Source organism: Microcaecilia unicolor, chromosome 7, assembly GCF_901765095.1.
Source record: "Microcaecilia unicolor chromosome 7, aMicUni1.1, whole genome shotgun sequence".
NCBI lineage: Eukaryota > Metazoa > Chordata > Amphibia > Gymnophiona > Siphonopidae > Microcaecilia > Microcaecilia unicolor.
In genome coordinates this window covers 265,559,573-265,582,221 of record NC_044037.1, presented here as the reverse complement: position 1 = coordinate 265,582,221, position 22,649 = coordinate 265,559,573, and the positions used below count along the sequence as shown (strand labels likewise).

General features: G+C 43.0%; 1 protein-coding gene across 1 annotated transcript in view; it reads left to right on the top strand.

Annotated features, from left to right (window-relative positions):
• Window positions 1-22,649, top strand: part of THSD7B (thrombospondin type 1 domain containing 7B) — a 595,317-nt gene that overhangs the window by 328,037 nt on the left and 244,631 nt on the right. Inside the window, exon 14 of the mRNA XM_030210867.1 lies at window positions 7,522-7,700. Within this exon, the coding sequence (XP_030066727.1) occupies window positions 7,522-7,700 (179 nt within the window). The remainder of the gene's footprint in view (window positions 1-7,521; window positions 7,701-22,649) is intronic.

The window sequence follows — 22,649 nt, the reverse complement described above, 5'->3', positions numbered from 1 at the left end:
TTCTGTGCTCTGCCTCTGTAGTCAATGTCCTCCGTCGAGTCCTGTAGATATCTGTGATGAAATCGCAGGGGCACTTTGTTTTGGGCCCCCAATGTCAATGCTGTATTTAAAGTGTCCTGTACATCCTCGCTTAAGTTGGTCCAGCCCAATTCAGATAAGTAGTGTTGTATCTTCAAATGCGCAAACTGATCAGTCTCTGGTAAGTTGAATTCTGTTTGCAATTCCCGGAATGGTCGCACTCTGCCCTCCTCTGTCACCAGCTGGTACAGATACTGAATTCCTTTTTTCCTCCATCTAGCAAACATCGCTGAGGTTGTGCCCTCTGTAAAATCTGGGTTATGAAGCAGAGGCAAAAAGGGGGTCGCAGACCACTTGAACCAGTGTCTCCTGCACAGCCATCTCCACGCCGCCCTTGCTGAATGGACGAATGGATTGTTTCTTAAGTTGGGTCTAACTCTGCTGTTGCCCGATGCATGCAGCCACCACCCTAAATGTGTTGTAGGTGAGAGGGCCTGTTCTATTTGTGTGTTTGAAAACTCTCCATGTCCTGTTAGCCAATCTCTAAAGTGTCTCATCGAGCATGCTGTGGTCAGATATCTTATGTTGAGTAAGCCCATCCCCCCATGCAGTCTCGGCTTCTGAATAACACTCAAAGGGAGCCGAGGCTTCCGCCCCCTCCACAAAAATGTCTGAATCAATTTATTGAGGGCCTTTTCCTCTCTCTGTCTTAAATATAATGGGAGCATCTGAAAGAGGTATAACCATTTAGGGGCTATCATCATGTTAACTAATCCTATGCGTCCTGATAAGGAAAGTGGGCATGTGTTCCATAGGTTTAACATGCGTCTGGTCTCTTGCAGGACTGGGAGCACATTCCTATCGTATAGGAGCCCCATGTCGGCAGGAACTATTACCCCCAGATACTTAATCTGATCCTCTGCCCATTGCAGAGGAAACGCTTCTCCCCATTCATGCCTCAATCCCTGATCTAGGGGCAGTGCCAGAGATTTTGTCAGGTTCAGCTGGAAGCCCGAGAGCCTGCCATAGCTGTGTACAGTGTCTAGGAGGTGTTTTAACGATGTTCGGGGAGTGCTCAGCAGCAACAGCAGGTCATCAGCGTATGCCAGCACCTTTATCTCATACTGTCCTATTTTGACCCCCTGTATGCCCTCGTGTAGTCGGATCTTGTTCAGCAAAGGTTCTAGGGTCAACAGGAAAAGTAACGGGGATAGCGGGCAACCTTGACGTGTTCCTTTCTCGATGTCAAATCCCTCTGTTCGAATTCCATTAACTAATAGCATGGCCCGGGGGTCAGTGTATAGTGTTGTGACGGCCTGTAGTAGCCATCCCGTGACGCCTATCCATTTTAATGTTTCAAACAGAAAGGGCCATAACACCCGGTCGAATGCCCGTTCTGCGTCGAGGCTCACCGCCAATTTTTGAGAGTGTGTGTTAGGAGCTACTAGTGTGGCTAATATGAATTTACGCACATTCAGAACTGATTGGCGCCCCCTAACGAATCCAGCCTGATCTTCTTTAACCAATTGTGGAAGAAGAGGTGCCAGCCTGTCTGCTAATATCCTTGACAATAGTTTGGCTTCCACATTGATCAGGGAGATTGGTCTGTATGAGCTAGGTTGTAGTGAGTCTCTCCCTTTTTTTGGAATTAAGCTTATCAGGGCCATGTTAGCATGCAAGGGGAATCGACCATTATCCACCACTTCATTAAGATATTCCGTCAGGGGCCCCAGTATTTTTTGTTTAAGCATCTTATAGAATTCACTAGATAATCCATCGGGCCCTGGTGCTGAGTGCGTTTTTAGTGCGCCTATAGCCTTCTGGAGCTCTTTTGCTCCAATCGGTTTATTAAGTTGATCGAGGTGTTCTGGAGATATTTTCCCCATGTTAGCGTTATCTAGGTATGTTCTGATGGCTTCTTGAAAGCCTCCCGTCTCTTTCTCCCCCTTATATAATGTGGCAAAATGCTGTTGGAAGGTTTTGGCTATCTCATCTGGTTTAGTGATGATCTCTCCCCTTTGTCCACGTACCGCTGCGATGTAGTGAGTCTTCCGCGTGCCTTTAACTAGTCTCGCAAGCATCCCCCCTGCCTTATCTCCATATTTAAACAATCTATATTTTCTAAACAGCATTGAGCGTGCTGTTCGTTCCTGGAGTAAGCTGTTTAATGCCACCCTCGTAGACGTAAGGAGCTCATAGGTGTATTGCGAGGGTTGTCTGGCATACTGCTTTCTTGTTTCTCTTAACTGCCTCTCCAGAGCTACTATGCCTTGGGCCATTCGCTTATTTCGTTTGCTCACATACGCTATGACCTGTCCCCGCAAGACCGCCTTGGCTGCAGACCAATACAGAATGGGGTCTTCTGCGTGTGCCTGATTATGTGTGTGAAATTCTTCCCAGTGCTGGTATAAATGTTCTGCAAATTCTTTCGATGCGTATAAGTATGCCGGGAATCTCCACCCCGGGGACTGCCGAAAATATGCCTCTCCCTCCAGGTCAACCCATATCAAGGCATGGTCAGAGATCTCTTCGGGGCCTATGACCGCCTCTGTTACTTTCTGAAATATGTCGGGGGAGGTTAGTATATAATCCAAGCGAGACTGGGTGCGGTGTGCACGGGAGGTATGAGTGTAGTCTTTCTCCTCGCCGTGCAATATCCTCCATGGATCTAACAAGCCCGTGTTCTGACAGAACGAATCTAAAAGGGAACTGTCCGAGGCGGCTCCAGAACTCAGTTTCCTCGTCCTGTCTAGGAGGGGGTCTAGCACTTGGTTCATATCCCCGGCCACCACCGCGGGGAGGCCTGCATGTGTCTGGCAATGAGTTAGTAGCTGCGCATAGAAACGTTTAGCAGATGTGTTGGGGCCATATGCTGAGATCAGAAGCATTTGTTTCCCTTGCAGGTTAAGCTGTATTCCCACTATTCTTCCTCCCCATCTTTAAATAGCATTTTCGCGGTTCCTTTCAAAGTTTTATGTAATAAGATAGCCGTCCCACCCCTTCTTCCTGTTGCCGGGGAATAGAATACCTCTCCCACCCATCCTCTTTTCAATTTCTCGCTCTCTTCTTTTGAGAGTCTAGTCTCCTGTAGGCAAGCTATACCCGCCCCGTGTCTTTTAAGAGCCGATAGTATTTTGGTTCTTTTGGTGGGAGATGTGATGCCACACACATTCCAAGACACTAACCTTGTCTTATCCACCCCACCCGTGAGCTTCCACTATTGCCGATGCAAACAGGTTGGCCTGTGGCTCCCGGGCTCCCAGCCTGGCCCCGAAGACCCTTCTCTTCCATTTCTGTATGTGTTCCACCCTATCTTTTAAGCTCCTCTGTTGTTTTTTGAGACTGTGTTGTATAGATTCTTTCCTCCCCTGAGAATACCTTGCAGCGTTAGTTTTAACTATTACTGAATCCCTCCTACCCACCCTGCCCCCCCCCTTATTCTACTCCAACTATCCACTTTCCCCAACTTTCTTGACAGCAGATCTGTAGGAGCCCCTGCCATGCCCGAGACCCCCCCACCAGACCTGATGTATTTGCGCCCTAGTCTGTTTTGTGTAATGTGTGCCCAACAGCAACTTTCTTATCATATCTCACCAGCTGAAATCTCCGGTCATTCTCCTGATTGTCCTTCCGCCAGCTGTTGTCTGTTCTGTTCTAGTTTGTATATATGATCTTTGGCAGCCGCCTCCGAATCAAATGATTTCCATTTTCCACTTTGTCGAATCTTTAAGACCGCAGGGTATATCAACATGAATTGGATCTGTAGCTCCTGCAGCCGTCGACATAATGGTGTGAATTTCTTTCTGCGATCTTGTAAGGACACTGAGTAATCTTGGAAGATTCTTACAATTTTCCCTTCAAATTTGGTATCATCTCGTTTTAAGCGATAACCCCTCAAAATCTCCAGCTTATGCAGGTAATTATGAACTTTTAAAATGACTGCCCGTGGAGTCTGGCGGCCATCTTGGAATCGGCCCACTCGGTGCACTCTCTCTAGGCATAAAGCTCCAGCGTGATCGGACAACGCAAATTCATCCGTCAGCCATTTTTCAACCACTGTTGCTTGCACTGAGTCTTTTACTGATTCTGGGATGCCGATCAAGCGTAAGTTGCTCCTTCTGCCCCTGTTTTCTAGGTCGTCTACTTTCTGCTGCAGCGTTTCCACCGTCGCCTTTGTGGTTTGCTGCTGGCTATGTAGGGGGGCCTGCGCGTCTTCTATGTCTGACACTCGCCGCTCGAGCTCTCCAATGCGCTTCGTTGCGTCCTCCAGGCGGGAATCGTACTGTTCTAATTGCGCCGAGATTTTTGCTAAACGCGGTTCCAGCGCTTGTGTCACCGCGGCAGTCAATTGTGCTAGCTGGGATGCGGTGAAGTTCTGTTCGCCTTGCGGCGGGGCCTTCTCTTCAGCGTGGTCCGCCGCCTTAGCCTTGTCCTTCGCCGTCTTCGTGCTGCGTGCCGGCATCGCTTTTGTTCCAGTTTCCACAAATTTATCCATCAGCTGTTTGTTGATCTTCCGCTGTTATTGCGGCGATTAGCGTGGATTTTTTGTGATTTTTAGGGCAAAATCTGGCAGCGGGGCCTCGGAGAGCAAAGACACACGTCTTCCTCTCTCACCGCATCACGTGACTCCTCTTCTCCGATTTATTTTAAAATTTACCATTTTGTAGCTTCATCGAATGCCCCCTAGTCCTTGTATTTTTGGAAAGAGTGAATAGACGCTTCACGTCTACCCTTTCCTCTCCACTCCACTCATTCATCCATGCATCTATACATCCATACATTCATAAATAGGGGCCTCTGAGGCACACCAACCCCACCTGTTTCCCTGACATTATAGATTATATCTGGCCCCATCCTTCAGTTTTCCAGTGGAAAGCTCAGGAATGTTCATTTGTTATCACACAAGGAGGATATTCTATATATGGCACCTAAAAAATCGGCTTGATATTTCAGCACCTAAATCTATGTGCATTCATTTACACCAGCGAAAACATAGCGTAAATCCCAGTGCATAGATTTAGGCACACTGAGCCATATTCTATAACTAGGCACCTAAATTTCGAAACACCCACAAAATGCCCATTTCCCCACCCATAACCACACCCCTTTTTGTCTGTGCATGTTAGACGTTCGGTGCACATCATTATATTTAGCGAGTTGTGCGCCTACATTCTAATCAATGCCCATAAGGGCTCACACACTAACCCCATGGTAATCAGGCAGCACACGGCAATGTGACCATGCTTCCGATTACCACTGGGAATGCCCCCTATGGTAGAAAATAGAAAATTATTCTCTACCACGTGAAACTGCACATGCCAACTTCAGAACTACCACTGAGCTCCCATGCTACCCTAGCGGTAGGGCCAATTTGGCACACGCTACCTGCGCGGTAACTCTACTGAAGCTTAGTAAATGGGCCCCTTGTTAGGGAGCCGTAAATATATATATATATATATATATATATATATATATATATATATATATATATATATATATCATGTACCAAATTAATTTAATGCACACTGATTGTACCTTAATTTGGCAGGAGAAAATTAAAATCTGAATTGAAAGGTTCTCTCTATCTCCTTCCCCAAATTATTTTGAGTACTGCAATACTAACATGGAGTTTCATTAGAAGGGAATGTCCAGGGGTATTTTTCTAAGACTTTGTTGTTGAGGAAAACCTTCTATAAATCAGGTCTAAAATTATTATTCACCTTATGTAGAGGAAGATGTATTGCAATATTGCATATCTTGAACTTCCCAGTGGAATTCTTCTTCTTAGGAAGGTCTGTATTATAGATGTTGGAAGATTTTTTTGAAATATTCCATATACAGATTTTTTTTCTGGGACATTAAGATGATGACATAAAGGGGGAGATTCTATATATGGTGCCTAAAAATCTGCGCTGAAATCAGTGACAACTAAACATATTCTATAATCAGTGCCTACATTTAGGCGCGGTATATAAAATACACAGATATCTCAGTGCCTAAAACTATGCACATCCATTTACACCAATGAAAATGCATAGATTTATGTGCACTGGGCCATATTTTATAAGTGCGCATGTAAATTTCAGAACACCCACGAAGCGCCCATTTCTCTGCCCATTGCCATGCCTCTTTTTGCCTGCACGCATTAGAAGTTCAGCGCACACCTTTATACTGTAGAATATGCTTAGCAAGTTGTGCGTGTAAATTCTAATTAGTGCCAATTAATGCTCATTATTGCTTGTTAAGTGCTGTTAGGGCTCATTAAGCTTGTTAAGCTTAAGTTACGTTCCTTGTTATAGAATACACATTTCGATTTTGGCACGGATCTCTAGTCGAGCTATATAGAATCTAGGGGAAAGTGCTTTAATACTGACCATTAACATGCTTTAAAATGGTAATAACTATTGATGTTAATGAGATGCAAAAGAGGCAGATCAAAAACAATGTATGTGTAATTGTCATTATGCATTTCAAGAGAATTCTAGAAACCCAACTTCTCCACTAATAAGTATTCTGTAATAATTTATTTATGTGTGTAAGTGGCAATCTAAGGGACCCTTTTATGCACTATTTTATTTATTTAGATTTTGCTTATACCTTTTTCAGTAGTAGCTCAAGGTGAGGAGAGCTCACAATCTAAGTTTGTACTTGAGACAATGGAGGTTTAAGTGACTTGCCCGAGATCACAAGGAGCAGCAGTGGGATTTGAGCCAGCCACCTCTGGAATGTCAAGACTGGTGCTCTAACCACTAGGCCACTCCTCCATTCAGACGCTAATACATTAGTGTGTGTTAAGTGCCATGCAGCTCCCAGGTAAACAATGGGCTGTGCAGCATTTATTCATTTATTTATCTATTTCAGATTATTATTCCGCACAATCCTGTGCTCTTGGTGAATTACAAAGTTACACACACAGTAATAAAATACATCACAAACCTCAGATCAAAAACAAAACAAATAACAACAATTATTGGGATAGCCATGTATTTGCCCCTCCATTTCACAAACCCGTAAAACCTCCCACCTCCTCAAACTCTTCTGAAAATAAAAATGTTTTTAACATGCTCTGATCGTTAGCAGGTGCTCAAGCCATTGGCACACCTTAGTAAAAGGATCTCTAAGTATGCCATTGACTAAATTACCACTTTTATGTGCAATTCTGTTGCCTAAACTAGGCTGCTCCTTATAGAATTACCTCTTTGTATGTCTGTGTGTGTGTTTTTTTTTACTGTGCTAATAACTGATAAGCTACTTTGAATAATTTTGTATCTTGTTAGCATAGATTTTATATTAAAAGTATCGCAAATTAGTGTGCACTTTAATACATTGATCCCTGTCTGAAAATAAACTTAGTTCTATCCATTTGTGAAGAGTGCTTTTCCCCTAATATACCTTCAAGAGAATAGTCAAGTGATCAGTCCTAAAACTTACGAAAGTTTCCTGGTTGCTGACAAGTATTTTAAATCATGCTTATTGATCTATTTTCTATCATTTTTATTACAGGCTACACTGAAAAACCCTGTGTAGTTCCATGCCCGTTCGACTGCAAATTAAGTGACTGGTCCAGCTGGTCCCCTTGTAGCTCATCTTGTGGAACTGGAGTGAAAATTAGATCCAAATGGCTGAAAGAAAAGCCATACAATGGAGGGCGTCCATGTCCAAAGTTGGATCTCAAGAATCAGGTGAGGTGTACCAAGTAGCCAATAAAATTCTAAGACTTCTTCCAATATCAGTGTATGGCAGCCTGAAAATTTTATTGAAAAACAAAATGCAGGTAACAGTTGATTCCATTTATTGCTGCTTTAAAGAATTCCATAGAGCTAGTTTCATTTTCCTTTTACATAAAGTGCACCACTAAGGGTCTCATTTTCAAAGCACTTAGACTTAAAAATTCCATAGGTTACTATGGGGCTCATATTTGAAAGAGAAAAATGTACAAAAAGTGTCATAAAGCACCATTTGGATGAATTTCTTCTCAAAATGTCCAAATCAGTATTTTCGAAACCTGTTTTGCAGACATCCGTCTATGCATTTCGTCTGCAGTGCATCCAAATCACAAGGGGGCATGTTGGGGGCATTTTGAAGGCAGGATTAGGGCGGGCCTAATACTTGGATATGTTACAGCCAGAATGGAAGAAAACTAAATCATCTAGGGCAAAAAATTAAACATTCTGGTCTAGGCCTGTTTTTCTAATGAATAAGACACAAAAGGGTGCCCTAAATGACCAGATGACCACTGGAGGGATTCAGGGATGACCCCCACCTTATACCCCCAGTAGACACTAACCCCCCTTCCACCTTCCAAAAATGTGAATTAAAAATGGTACTCATCAGCCTCTATGACAGCCTCGGAGGTTATAGCAAGATTCATTAGAGCAGCATGCAGGTCCCTCAAGTAGTCTAGTGGTGTGTGCAGTGCACTGTAGACAGGTGGACCCAGACCCATACCTCTTTCTACCTGTTAACCTTGTGGTGGAAACTGTGAGCTTTCCAAAACTCACCAGAAACTCGCTGTACCCACATAGAGGTACTCCCTTTACCTCTATGTGGCGAGTTTTGGAGGGTTCAGCAGAAAAGATAAGGGAGCAACAGTGAGAAGTGTACCTGGGAGTATTTATATGAAGTCCACAGAAGGGCTTCCCTAGGGTGCCCCATTGCTCTCTTGTGAAGTCTGGGGGACCAATCCGCTAAAATTGTTGGTTCCTTCTACATCCCAATGGCTTGACTTTCTACGTTTTTCATTTGTGCATTTTTTTTTTCAAATATGGCCTAAAAAGATAAATGCAGAAAACGCAAAACCTTATTACAAAGGATATTTTTTAAGCCATTTTGCTTTTTTGAAAATGGTTACTTTTGCTATTTGGATTTGGGACGTTTAGTGCAAAAAGTCTGACTTAGACGTTATATCAAAAATGCCCCTCCACGGAACTTTGTAAGTCTAAGTGTTTTGAAAATATGCTTCTATAGCATTGACCCAGTTTTCAAAATAGTATATCCTTGTCTTACATTTATAAGTTACATACAAAAGATGCCACTTCACAATTCTATTAGATCAGAAAAGGGAGCACCAAGCAAACAAATCAAATTTACAGAGGGCACAAAATTATTCAAAGATACTAAAACACAAGTGGACTGTGAGAAACTGTTGAAGGGCATCTAAATGTTAGATGAAATTTAACATTCACAAATGTAAAGTAATGCACATACAAATCTATAGGAATATAATAATTGGTAGAAGTCACTTTTCAAGAAATGATTTTAGAATCATTGTGGATAATATGTTCAAGTCCAGTGCTCAGTGGATGGGACAGTCAAAAAAGTAACAGAAAATTAGGGATTACTCAGTAAGGACTAGAGAATAAAACAGAGTAAATAAAAAAAGAGGTGGGAATGACCAGTGCAATGAGCCAAAGAGGGCATTTTTGATCGTGGAGGCCCATCTCTAAGGGCGCCTATCTCCGAAAACGGTGCCACGAAGGGGCGGGGCCGACCGTATTTTCGAAACGAAATGGCTGGCCATCTTTCGTTTCGATAATACGGTTGGGGCTGCCCAAATGTCAGAGATGGCCGGGTTTGAGATGGCCGGCCTCAGTTTTTGCCCATAATGGAAACCGAGGCCGGACATCTCAAACCAAATCCAAGGCATTTGGTCATGGGAGGGGCCAGCATTTGTAGTGCACTGGTCCCCCTCACATACCAGGACACCAACCGGGCACCCTAGGGGGCACTTCTAAAAATTAAAAAAATAAATAAAAATAGCTCCCAGGTGCATAGCTCCCATACCTTGTGTGCTGAGCCCCCCAAATCCCCCCCCCCAAACCCACTTCCCACTTCCCACAACTCTATAACATTACTATAGCCCTTATGGGTGAAGGAACCTGTATACTGTTGCGATGGACCTGAGTATGACATTTGAGGCTGGCATAGAGGCTGGCAAAAAAAGTTTTTAAAGTTGTTTTTTTGAGGGTGGGAGAGGGTTAATGACCACTGGGGGAGTCAGGGGAGGTGATCCCCGATTCCCTCCAGTGGTCATCTGGTCAGTTCGGGCACTTTTTTGGGACTTGGACCTGAAAAAATAGGGACCAAATAAAGTGGACCAAATTCTCACCAGGGATGCCCTTCTTTTTTCCATTATCGGCCGAGGGCGCCCATCTCTTAAGCACGCCCGGCATGCCCCTGTCCCGCCTTCGCTACCCTTCCGACACACCCCCGGAAACTTTGATTGGCTCTGCGATGGAAAGCAGTTGGAGCTGGCCAAAATCGGCTTTCGATTATACCGATTTGGCCGGCTTCAGGCGATGGCCGGCCATCTCCCGATTTGTGTCGGAAGATGGCCTGCAGTCTCCTTCGAAAATAAGCTGGAAAGTGTTAATCCAGGTCATTTATTAAACTCATAAAATAGTGCTTGATTGGAGGCAAAATGTCAAATGAGTTTAATAAAAAATGCTTGGATTAACACCTTGGCTCATTGCACTGGTCCTTCCAAACCTTTTTTGTTTGCTTTGGCCTTTTGTGGGAGTGTTTGGTTTTGTCTTTTGAATAAAACAGTGTCATTATGCTCCTTTATCGATCCACACATTACCTTCATCTCGAGTCTTGTTTGCAGTGTTGAGTACTAGTTTATCTTAAAAAAAATATATGTAAAATCCCATTTTATATAGAAGAAAGATATCATATTTGATAGGTTGAGGTCAGGATGTATATAGTTCCAATGGTATTTTAGAAAAGGATCTGCCCACATAGGGCTAGATTTTATATATCGTGCCTCAATTTCTGTGTGGAAATCAAAGCGTATTCTATAAAGTATGCTTTAATTTTGGTGTACATTTTAAAATAAGGCACCTAACCCACCCCTCATCCTGTTAGATTGTCACTGAAATGCTTTGATGTTTCACTTATCGTAACCTTTATCTTATCTTCCTCTCTTCAATAGTCCCTTTCCCTATGTGTCCTATCTGTCTGTCCTACCCTTATCCCTTGTTTGTCCTGTCTGTCTGTCCTGAATTAGATTGCAAGCTCTTTTGAGCATGGACTGTCTTTTCTTCATGTTCAATTGTGAAGCGCTGCGTACGACTGGTAGCGCTGTAGAAATGATTTGTAGTAGTAGTATATACAGATATTTATTTGTACTTGGGGCAGTGCGGAGGTTAAGTGACTTGCCTAGAGTCACAAGGAGCTGCAGTGGGAATTGAACCCTGTTCTAGCAACACCCAGCACTTAAATACAGCTGTTAATCATTTTAAAGGAGAAAAAAGCCCTCAGAAACCAGTTGTATAATGATCCTTGGTTAGAGCCGGTTACAGTTTTAGCCGGTATTCAGTTTCTATCATTGGGCTTAAAAACTCCATGTTTATGTGCTACCATTTATTAGGCAGTGGCGTACCAAGGGGGGGGGGCGGGGGCGGTCCGCCCCGGGTGCACGCCGCTGGGGTGGTGCCGTGCGCCTGTTGGCCGAGTCCGCTCGTTCCCTCCCTGCTGCTCCCTCTGCGCGGAACAGGTTTGAACCCCGATGGAAGTCCCCCCCCCTCTGAAAGCACCCACCCAGTGGAAGTCTACTACCAATCATTTCTATACTGCTACTAGACATAAGAGGTGCTGTGCACATTATATGCAGTCACTTTTTCTGTCCCTAGAGGACTCACAATATAAGTTTTTGTACCTGGGGCAATGGAGCGTTAAGGGGGTCTTTTACTAAAGGCTAGCTTGAGTTATCTGCAGCAGGTCCCATTTTATTCTTATGGGCCTGCTGCAGATAACTCTAGGTAATCTTTGGTAAAATACCCCCTAAGTGACTTGCCCAAGGTTACAAGAAGCTGCAGTGGGAATTGAACCCAGGTTTCCAGGATCAAAGCCCATTACACTAACCATTAGGCCTCTGTCCCTAGAGAGCTCACAATCAGGTTTTTTGTTGTTGTTTTTGTTGGTACCTGGGGCAATGGAGGATTAAGTTGAAACTTGCTTGAAAGTTCAAGTGGCTCACTATACACTGCATGCTCAATTGAAATATCATCATTTGCTAAATATAGCAAGTAACCTTTTTTTAAATTTTACACAATGATGTCAGAAAGAAGGTATTTTCTGAAACAGGCAGTAAAAAAGTTTTATTTGTATGTGGGTTCTTTTACCAAGCTGCAGTAAAAAGGGCCCTGCAGTAGCTGTTTTTGCTTTGCCCCTAAAAAAGACATGGCTATGCAGTGGAATAAGCATAAAGGAATCCTGTGCCGAAGGAATGGATCCTCAGGAGCTCAGTCAAGATCGGGAGGCGGGGCTGGTGGTTGGGAGGCGGGGATAGGGCTGGGCAGACTTATACGGTCTGTGCCAGAGCCGGTGGTGGGAAGCGGGACTGGTGGTTGGGAGGCGGGGATAGTGCTGGACAGACTTGTACGGACTGTGCCAGAGCCGGGGTTGGGAGGCAGGGCTGGGGAGGTGAGGATAGTGCTGGGCAGACTTATACGGTCTGTGCCTGTGCCTGTGCCAGAGCCGGTGGTTGGGAGGTGGGGCTGGTGGTTGGGAGGCGGGGATAGTGCGGGGCAGACTTATACGGTCTGTGCCCTGAAGAGCATAGGTACAAATCAAAGTAGGGTATACACAAAAAGCAGCAAATATGAGTTATCTTGTTGGGCAGACTGGATGGACCGTGCAGGTCTTTTTCTGCCGTCATCTACTATGTTACTATGTTACCGTATGGCCATGTGTGTTTGTGGGGAAGCAGTTTCCTCCATTCATTGAGGTGGCGGTAAGGACTCCCACGGTAACCTGGCGGTAATCGGGCAACATACATCACTACCCAGTTACCTACGGGTTAGCGCCATGCTAGAAATTATGGAATTATTTTCCATAGTGCCAGAAATGGCGCTTGCTCAAGGCGGTACTACCGCTAGCAGCTGTGTTGGGACAGTGGTAGTTCCGGGTTGCCGTGAGGCAAGCCTGTTGCCACGCAGCAAACCTTTAGTAAAAGGGCCCCATGGTTCTCTGCAAAAGAAATATACGATTTCACCATTATTCAAAATAAGATGTGTCTATACATAGTTCAAAAGCAAAAATGTGAAAGTACATTACTGTCATTTAAATAGCATCAGCTCATATGTAAGTTTTCTCTTAGAACTATAGTATAAATATATTAGTACCAGCATGCTGTGTAGGTGAACTCAAATAAAGGCAAAAATGGAAATGTTACACATTTTAGCATGTGCCACACAGCAAACAACAATTGCCAACTGGTGTTATAATCCAATAAGCTGTTAAGAAGCAATTTTATGCATCTATACCATTTGTACATTTTTCAATTTTCTGCAAAAAATATCACTGAAAAAAAACAGATTATTTTTGAGACATAGGTAATTGAGTTCTGAGAAAGAGATGCTAAATAAATCTGCAACTGAGATAGCTCTCTGTATTATATTTATATAACTGTATTCCCATTACTTATATTATCCTGTATTGAAAATGTAGGGCCAAACAACACTTTTAATCACTCTTCAATGTATGTGTTTATTTTTAATTTTGCTGATTTAAATTTTTTTGATTTTGTTAATTTTAAATTTTTCAGAGAGTATCTTACTAGAGACTAGTGGTAGAATAACTGCTTGATCTAGATCAACTCTTATAAATTCACCCCCTGATACTCAGCCATAGAAGTCAGCATTTTTAAAAATGTCATGGCCTGAATTAGTCCCCAGTATTCAGTGTCAGGCCTAATCCAGGTAGTGGAACTAAATATCTGGGACTTTTGCGGCTGTCAGTAGTTGTCTGTGTCTGGCCGATATACAGTGCTGGTACCTGGATAACTATCTAGGCTAGTTAAGACTATTATTTTATTTATGTATTTTCCAAAATGTATACCCCCATCTATAACTTAAGCAGCTGACAAAGAAAGCATCCATAAAATTTAATAAAAACAAACAAACCAACATATAAATTAACAACAACAAAAAAGTCTGAGCTACAGGACATTTCTCAAACTGCTAAAATAGCAAGCTTCTACATATCAAGGAAGGCCTGCAACAAAGGTGTGTCTTCCAGATTTTCTTAAATTGTTGAATTGTACAACAGATTCAAACATGCCCTGGAAGTCTTTTCCAGAGCAATGGACCTGCTACTGAAAAGGCACATGCTGCCACCTTTGCATAATGTATCAGATTCAAGGCTGGAACCAAAGGCGTCTATCATTATCTGATCTCAATTAACACAAATATTTATACAATTGTATAATCTGATTCATATACCATGGGAACCCCATGCAAAGTCAGATAGATCAATGTCAAAACTTCATACTGGATACTCTACATGACAGGCAACCAGTGTAACTTTTTAAGCAGGGGTGTGACATATTTAAAGTGGTTACTCTCCACAATTAATTTAGCAGCAAAATTCTGGACTACCTGCAGTGCTCTGCATCCGGACCTTACAATACCCAAATACAAAGAACTACAGTAGTTCAATTTGTTCAAAATCAAACATTGTGTGACGTTCAACAAAGGCTTCAATCTCATCAGCAACCTCAAGATAAAGAAAGATGATCGCATAACTTGCATTTTAAGGAACAAATTGGGCAACTGCTCCTACTTGCTCAGGTAGTTATCTGGGCACCAAAACCGAATTATCAGCATCACTACAAGCAGGGCTAAATTTCTTCTTAAAGGAATAGTAACCTTACCACCAAGGATTAATGTAAAACCCCAAAATAACACCACTCAATATACTTATTCAACTCTTTGGGAAACACTATTTTAATTAGAAGATCCACCTTTATTCTTGATCTACCTAACCAAAGCCTGCCCACATGATTCTTATTGACGATTGTTATACATTGACCATGTTTCCCATTATCCTTATTGCTACCCCATATCCATTCCTCTCCATCTTCCTATGCCTACCTCCCAACGCTCATTTCCTTCTGTACCCAATTCCTCCCATGCTCAATTTACTTATCCGTTAACCCTATTAATATTGCGTTTACTACAAATTGTATATTCTTCTTACGACTTTGTAATTCTTTATATTGTTACAATGTAAGCTGCATTGAGCCTGCCATGTGTGGGAAAGCGCGGGGTACAAATGTAATAAATAAATACATCTAACAATACGTGAGCAATGTCTCACCCATAGACATGCTGATGTAGAGCTTGAAAAGCACTGAAAAAGTAAATCCTCAAATTTATGTGCTTTTTGTGAAGCAGTAAGAGACCAGTGGAGCATTTAAATCATGACACCTGTAATGGTGAGTGTCAGGCTGCTAGAGGATCGAGGAGCAGTAATGTTTTGCTGCGCTGTGCCGATGCAGATAAATGAGATCTATTTGTGAATGATTTTGTATAATATTGGACAAGTACATAAGGAGGTCACATATGTAACAGTTTTTAAGATTTGATATTGCAGATGGACTATAGCAGGAAATAAAATGTTTATCCACTTCTACCCTAAGATAAAATTTAAGCACCTTTCTGACCTCATGTGCAACTTTCTTTTTAAATGTGTCCCTTTATTTTTTAATGCCTGTTACTCTATCTTAGCTATCCATGGGGCCCTTTTACAGAGCGGTGTTAAGCCCAATGCGGGCTTACTGCTCGCATTTTGAGGACTACTGCAGGCCCAACGCGGCCACCGATGGTAGTCCCGAATGCATGCCATTTCCAGCGGAAAAAGAGAACCCCCGGAAATCACTACTGCAGCAGTAACCCAGTGCTAATTGGGCATCACCACGCACTGCCTGGTTACCGCTGGGTTAACATTTGAGCCCTTATCGCCACACGGAGGTGAGAGGCGCTGTCAAGTCAGTGCAGGGGGCCCGATATGGAGGGGGGCAGGAGCAGCGGCGGGGATGGGGGGGGTGGAGGTTGTTTCGCACGATGTTCCTTTCTAGGCGGCAGCGGCAGCGTCCGACAATTTGACTCCGTTTCCCTCTCTGTTTCGCCCTCTGACGTCATGACGTCTTGACGCGAGGGCGGGACAGAGAGGGAAGTCTGTACTGTGCATTTGCAAGTGAGTATGGCCACTTGCTGTTTATATGTTTGATTCACTCTGCTGCCCCTCACTATCTCCACCCTCATCTCTCCCTACACTCCTTCCCAGGAACTCCGTTCACTAGGCAGATCTCTTCTAATTGCACCCTTCTCCTCCATCGCTAACTCCAGACTCCGTTCCTTTTATCTCGCCACACCTTATGCCTGGAATAGACTTCCTGAGCCATTACGTCAAGCATCATCCCTGGCCGCCTTCAAATCCGGGCTAAAGGCCTACCTGTTTGATGCTGCTTTTGATTCCTAACTTGGCACTTGCTCGTAACCTTTATTTTGTCTTCCTCTTTCCAATAATCCCCTTTCCCTATGTGTCCTATCTGACTGTCCTACCCTTATCCCTTATTTGTCCTTTCTGTCTGTCCTGATTTAGATTGTAAGCTCTTTTGGGCAGGGACTGTCTTTCTTCATGTTCAATTGTGTAGCGCTGTAGAAATGATTTGTAGTAGTAGTAGTAGAAGTGCTACAGCATCACGCAGTAGGGGGCCCTTTTTATTAAGACGTATAGGTGCCTACATGCGTACAATGCGCGTCAAATTAGAACTACCTCCCAGCTACCGTGTGCCCCGGGTGGTAATTCTAATTTTGACGCATGTCCAAAACGTGTGGCAGAAAATAGTTTCTATTTTCTACTGAGTGTACGCACACTGACAATTACCACCCAGTTAATGTGTGAGACCTTACCACTGAGTCAGTGGGTGGTGGTAGGGTCTCAGGCCCAAAATGGACGCATTCTGATTTTTATTATGCCGCATGTCCATTTTCGGTAGAAAAAGGCCTTTTTTTGCAGGTGTGCTGAAAAATGGACCTGCGAGCATCCAATACAAGTGCCTGCTCCAGCACAGGCCAATTTTCTGTGCACCTTAGTAAAAGGGCCTTTAGATTTGGAATGCCTGCATGCTAAAAATGTTTTTTTTTTTTTTTTTGAGGGGGCATGTTAGGGCGGAGAATGGACATTGTAGTGCTACACTTTTAGTGCATCTACATTAATGCGCACTAACTGGTTAGCACATGGATAATGAAGGAGCCCTTACTACCTACAAAAGAGGTGGCAGTAAGTGCTGACATGATCATTTTAAAAGCGGCCATTAATGTAAAAAACAGAAAATCAGGATTTTTTTATAGCCATGGTAAAAATGGCTTTTAGCAGGTGAGAAAGACCTTCCTAAGGGCACACTATGATCTGTTTTTACCGCAGCTTAGTAAAAGGACCCCATAGTCATACTAGGATGAATACGAAGGATATAGGAAGTAGAATAATTCATATATAAAGTTGACTATTTTTTTTTTTTATTTAAAATATTTTTTATTCAGTTTTTTGTTCTATAACCATACAAATAATGCATTAGTATACACTGCACCGACAAACTTGCTTACCATGAACTTTCTGCATTATACACCCCCCCCCCATCTCCCCACTCTGCCCTCCTCCCTCCCCATCTCCCTCAAGTATTGACTATTTTATGCACCATTAATTTTTTTAGGGCTCCTTTTACAGAGCCATGCTAGTGATTCACACGTGACAAATTCGGCAAAGTTTATAGGAACTGAACGGGCTTCGTCGCGTTTGCCGCACCAGAATCGCTAGCGCCACTTTGTAAAAAGAGCCCTTAGCTTGCTTAAAAGTTATAGAAGCCTGCTGAAAAACATGTTAGAGTTATGCCCACAGAGAAAGAATCCAAAAATCAGTCCATGCTTGAAGTAAAATTGCTGTCTCTTTCCAGTACTTTCCCCTAAAGAAGAGTGTCATAGATAGTGACAAATCCAGCATTGCCACAAAATATCAGAAGTCTACATTGGGTTCTTCCTTAGCACAGAAAATGGCTGCTGGCCAGGAACTGAAACTGGAACCTTCCTTACAATGATCATTAAGGGTCTGTATTCCCCAAAGCTATCAATGACAGAGAGTAATGATGCAAACTGAAGACACTGAAACAGAGTTGTCTTCCCTTACAGCATATAAAAGACAGATAAGTTAAAGAGAAAAAAAAAGAGATTTCTGTTTTGGAAGATTTTGTGACAAAGAAGAAAGTCAAAATCTTTCATGAACTGAAAAGGAATTTGAAAATGCAATTAATAAGGCATTAGAGGGCAAAAGTGGCCTAGTGGTTAGTGCAGCCTGGGGAACTGGGTTCAATTCCCACTGGAGCTCCTTGTGACTCTGGGCAAGTCTCCTAACCCTCCATTGCCCCAGGTACAAATAAGTACCTGTATATACTATGTAAACCACTTTGAATGTAGTTGTAGTTGCAAAAACCACAGAAAGGTGGTATATCAAGTCCCAATTCCCTTCCTCTTTCCCTTACACAGGTCTTTCCTGTGCACTAAGGCCATTGTAACCACAGCCAGAAAATGGCTGATTTTTACATATTTAAATGAATGGCCATGCACTTATTTTTCCATTATTGTACGGCCATTAAAAAAATAGCACATAAGTAATTACTGACACTCATTTTCTAGGTGGTAAGGGCTCACACACTAATCTTGCACTAATCAACTGGCATGTGGTAATGCAGATGCTCTAACTGATTAGTGCAGAAATGCCCACTCTCTGCCCCCTCCCAGAAATATTACTTTTTAGAATGTGGTTTGTGCATGTAGATCTAAAACTTTCAGTGGGATGCCTGAGCACGCCTGGTGTCCCCTCCCTGGTGGTTCAGTGCACCCACAGCCCCTTTCTGCACTTAAAAGTTGCCCTGCTGATCCAGTGGTTCCGCTGGTCCCCTCTTCTCTCTCTCTCTAAAAATGCTCCATTGTGGCCCTGTGCCCCCCCCCCCCCCCACCGGCTAGCCCAGCTAGGCAAGGCCAAGCGAGGCTGGGCCACCCAGTCATGGCATGGTGGTCTAGCAGAAACCAAGTCTACCCCCAGCTAGGTTAGGCAAAGCCAGGCTGGGCCACCCAGTCATGGCCTGGTAGTCTAGCAGAAACGAAGTCTACCCCATCTCTCACATAGCCCTATACGCGATGTCCACTCGCTCCTGCTTTTCCGGGGGCCATCTTGAAATGATGACACTCCACCCCATATGGTGCATCCTGGGATGCACTGGGTGGGGCCTAACTACCATAAACAGTGGACAATGAGACCACTAGGGCATTTTTTGACTGCAGGGAAGGAGGGAGGGGTGCAGGGGCCATGGTCAGCAGACCACTGGACCATTAGACCACCTGACCATATTTATTTTTTAGGTTTGAGGAAAGGAGGAGTTCAGTCAGAGTGGGTGCCACTAGACACCAGGCATGTGTTTGCTGGGGGCGGGAAGGGCCCCAAATGGGAAGAAGTATTGGGTTGGGTTGCTGGTAAGGGGCTTGCTCTGGTATACTTTTTTTTTTTTTAAATGGCAACTTTCCTGTCAGTACCTAAGCCAATCACCACTCAGGCACTGACAGAAAAGCTGATATAGTTTGTGCTGAGCTGCAGGTTTCCCACAATTTTAATGCTGCGGCAATTTTTCTGTGCTGGTTTCATGGTATCATTCCCCCATGTGCAAAGTCTAGCACATACACCAGTGCATAGCACATATAAATTCATGCTAATGCTAATCAGGACAGATGCAGAGAATGTGCAGAAGACCAAAAGCCTGAGAACACCGGGACTTTAATGCCATGTCTGAGGAGGCATAAAAGGTTAGCGTAGAAATTCAGCAGTAGAATTAGTGAGGATTTCATGCCTATTTCTTCTCTTTACTGCAAGCATAAGGACATGAAATTTTGCAGAGCATGTGAGAGATATGCTGGTAAAAACAACAAATGTGCCAGACCGTGGGGAGACATAAGTCTACGCTCAGGTCTAGACACAACATTTGTATCAGCTCCCAAGTTACATATGCATATATCTGAGCATGGGCACAAATGCTATGCTGTGCATAAATATTGGTATTGCAGCAATTTTATGCACAGAACAGCATTCCAGCACACACATAGATATGTACACATGCAACTCCAGGTATAGCTACCTCTAGTGCAGAGATCTCTGTGCAAATACACTTGGTGTACTTTTGCGTGTTAGCACGTTTTTTTGCACAACACCAATTTGCATACTGTTTGCATTGTGCTATGTGTCAGTGCCAATGTAATGCAAGGTTTCTTCATCAGCCATTTTGTCAGGGCCTAGCACCTCGGTACCTGAACCTTGTATGTTCTCTTTGTTGATAATTTTCATCCCTTTCCATGGAAGCCTACACCTTCCTAACCTAAGCTTGTCTTCCACTGATATCAAAGAGAGAAAAGGCAAGAAAATGATGCTTTGTCTCAGATTTATGATCTCATCATCAGCTATGGCATTTGGAAGAAGTGAAGCTGGAATAGGTTTGTTTGGCTGGAAAACCTTTCAACATGATTCATTCAAGTAACTCCTGCTTATTTTTTGTCCCTTTCCAAGGTGGTGGCTCCACCCTCCTTGGCTGTTATGTTCACTAGGGATTGATCTCATGGACCTTAGGGACAATGGATGGAAACTTACTGCTGAAGCCACATGACCTACACAAAGTAGAAGACAGTGAATAGATATCTTTTGAGCAGCTGAAGGGAAGATATATTCACCTGGAGGAGATTATTGGATTAGTGTGGAACTTATCCTTGATTAAATACCAAACTCGGGACCAATGGGGTGTGTCTTTCCTGCTGCCCAGAGGCCTATTCACTGATTTCTACTTTGAATTGTAGAATAGCATTGGTTTCAGCTGCAAATTTATTGTATCAGAATTAAAGAGCCATGGTGAGCCTCATGCTGACCAAACAACAACAACACATGATTTTTTCCAGCCCCACTGACTATAAAGGAGCTGAAAACAAATGGATTTTTTTATCATTTAGGACTTATATCCATTCAGTTTCATAGAAAAAATGAACCAAAATGGCCTCATTCATCACATTTTACCATTCATTTTCAAAATAATACATATTTCTGAAGTCCATTCATCTTCTTGAAAAGTATGGAAAGGATGGAATATATGTGTTTTCACCTGCTACAAATGAAAAAATGCATATGAAGTATCAATTCCCTAGAGCTGGGCACAATGCACTTCCTCTGCCTATTACAGATGTTGATAGCTTTGGCAAAATGACTTTGAATATCCAAAAAGATATTGAGATAATACATATTGTTATGAATTTGATATGAACCTATTTATTAACATGCAATAAGGTCTTGCAATTACAGAGGTTAGTTGCTAATATTAATTGTAAGGGCAGAACTTCTGAGATGTGTGGGTATTAATATTCTCCAAGGACAAGCAGGACAGCGGTATCCATACATCTGGGTGATGTCATTCCGATGGAGCTCGATGCGGGATGCTGCCCAGCACTCTGCAACTTTAAGAGGACTTTGGCAGTGGTCCCACCACACATGCGTGAGTGCCTTCCCACCCGACGTGTGAGTGCGGGACTCTCAATCGCCTTTTTTCTGCAAGCTAGGAGATCGTGTTTTCTGTCTCTCCTCCTCAGCACTTCTCCTTTGCATTTGTGTGCCATCCTGTGTGGGATTTGTTGGCGAGTTTTGCTATTTTTCCTCATAAAAGTTTAGTTTCTTCCCTTCCTTTTATTTTCTTAGTGTTTTAGGTATTTTCAAGTTTTCTTTGTTTTTCACGGCTCCAGAGACGCCCAGTTAATTCCACTTGGCATCAATAATTGGTTGTTAGAACCAAATTGAATAATTTGTTTACATGCACCTCTGGGATCCATGTCCAAATTTGGGCAACCTATATAGGGAAGGGAAAGGGAAATGGGACTTGATATACCGCCTTTCTGTGGTATTTTGCAACTACATTCAAAGCGGTTTACATATATACAGGTACTTATTTTGCACCTGGGAATCCAAGGGTATATGTGTAAGTGTGCCCCACCCATAATCTACCCAAATTCCACTTGTAACACTCCCACCTGCAAAGTATGCAGAGTTACATCTTGGCACCTACCTACAAAATTCTATGTACCCAGAAAATGAAATTAGAAAAGGTGCAGAGAAGGGCAACGAAAATGATAAAGGGTATGGGACGACTTCCCTATGAGAAAAGGCTAAAGCAGCTATGGCTCCTCAGCTTGGAGAAAAGAAGACTGAGGAGAGATACGATAGAGGTCTATAAAATAATGAGTGGAGTGAAACGGGTAGACGTGAATCACTTGTTTACTCTTTTCAAAAATACTAGGACTAGAGGAGAAGCAATGACTCTACAAAGTAGTAAATTTCAAATAAATTGGAGAAAATATTTCTTCACTCTATGTGTAATTAAACTCTGGAATTCATTGCCAGAGAATGTGTTAAAATCAGTTAGCTTAGCAGGGTTTAAGAAAGGTTTGGCTAACTTCCTAAATGAAAATTCTATAAGCCATTATTAAGATGGACTTAGGGAAAAATCCACTGCTTATTTCTAGGATAAGCAGCATAAAATATATTGTACTGTTTAGGGATCTTGCCAGGTACTTGTAACCTGGATTGACCACTCCTGGAAACAGGATGCTGGGCTTGATGGATCTTCGGTCTGTCCCAGTATGACAACACATGATCTTATACTCGCATGCATGAGTAAAATACTACCATTTATGCACATTCTTGCCACCTAAAACTAGGTAGCGATAGTAATTTAATAGATGACGGCAGAGAAAGACCTGTTCGTTCCA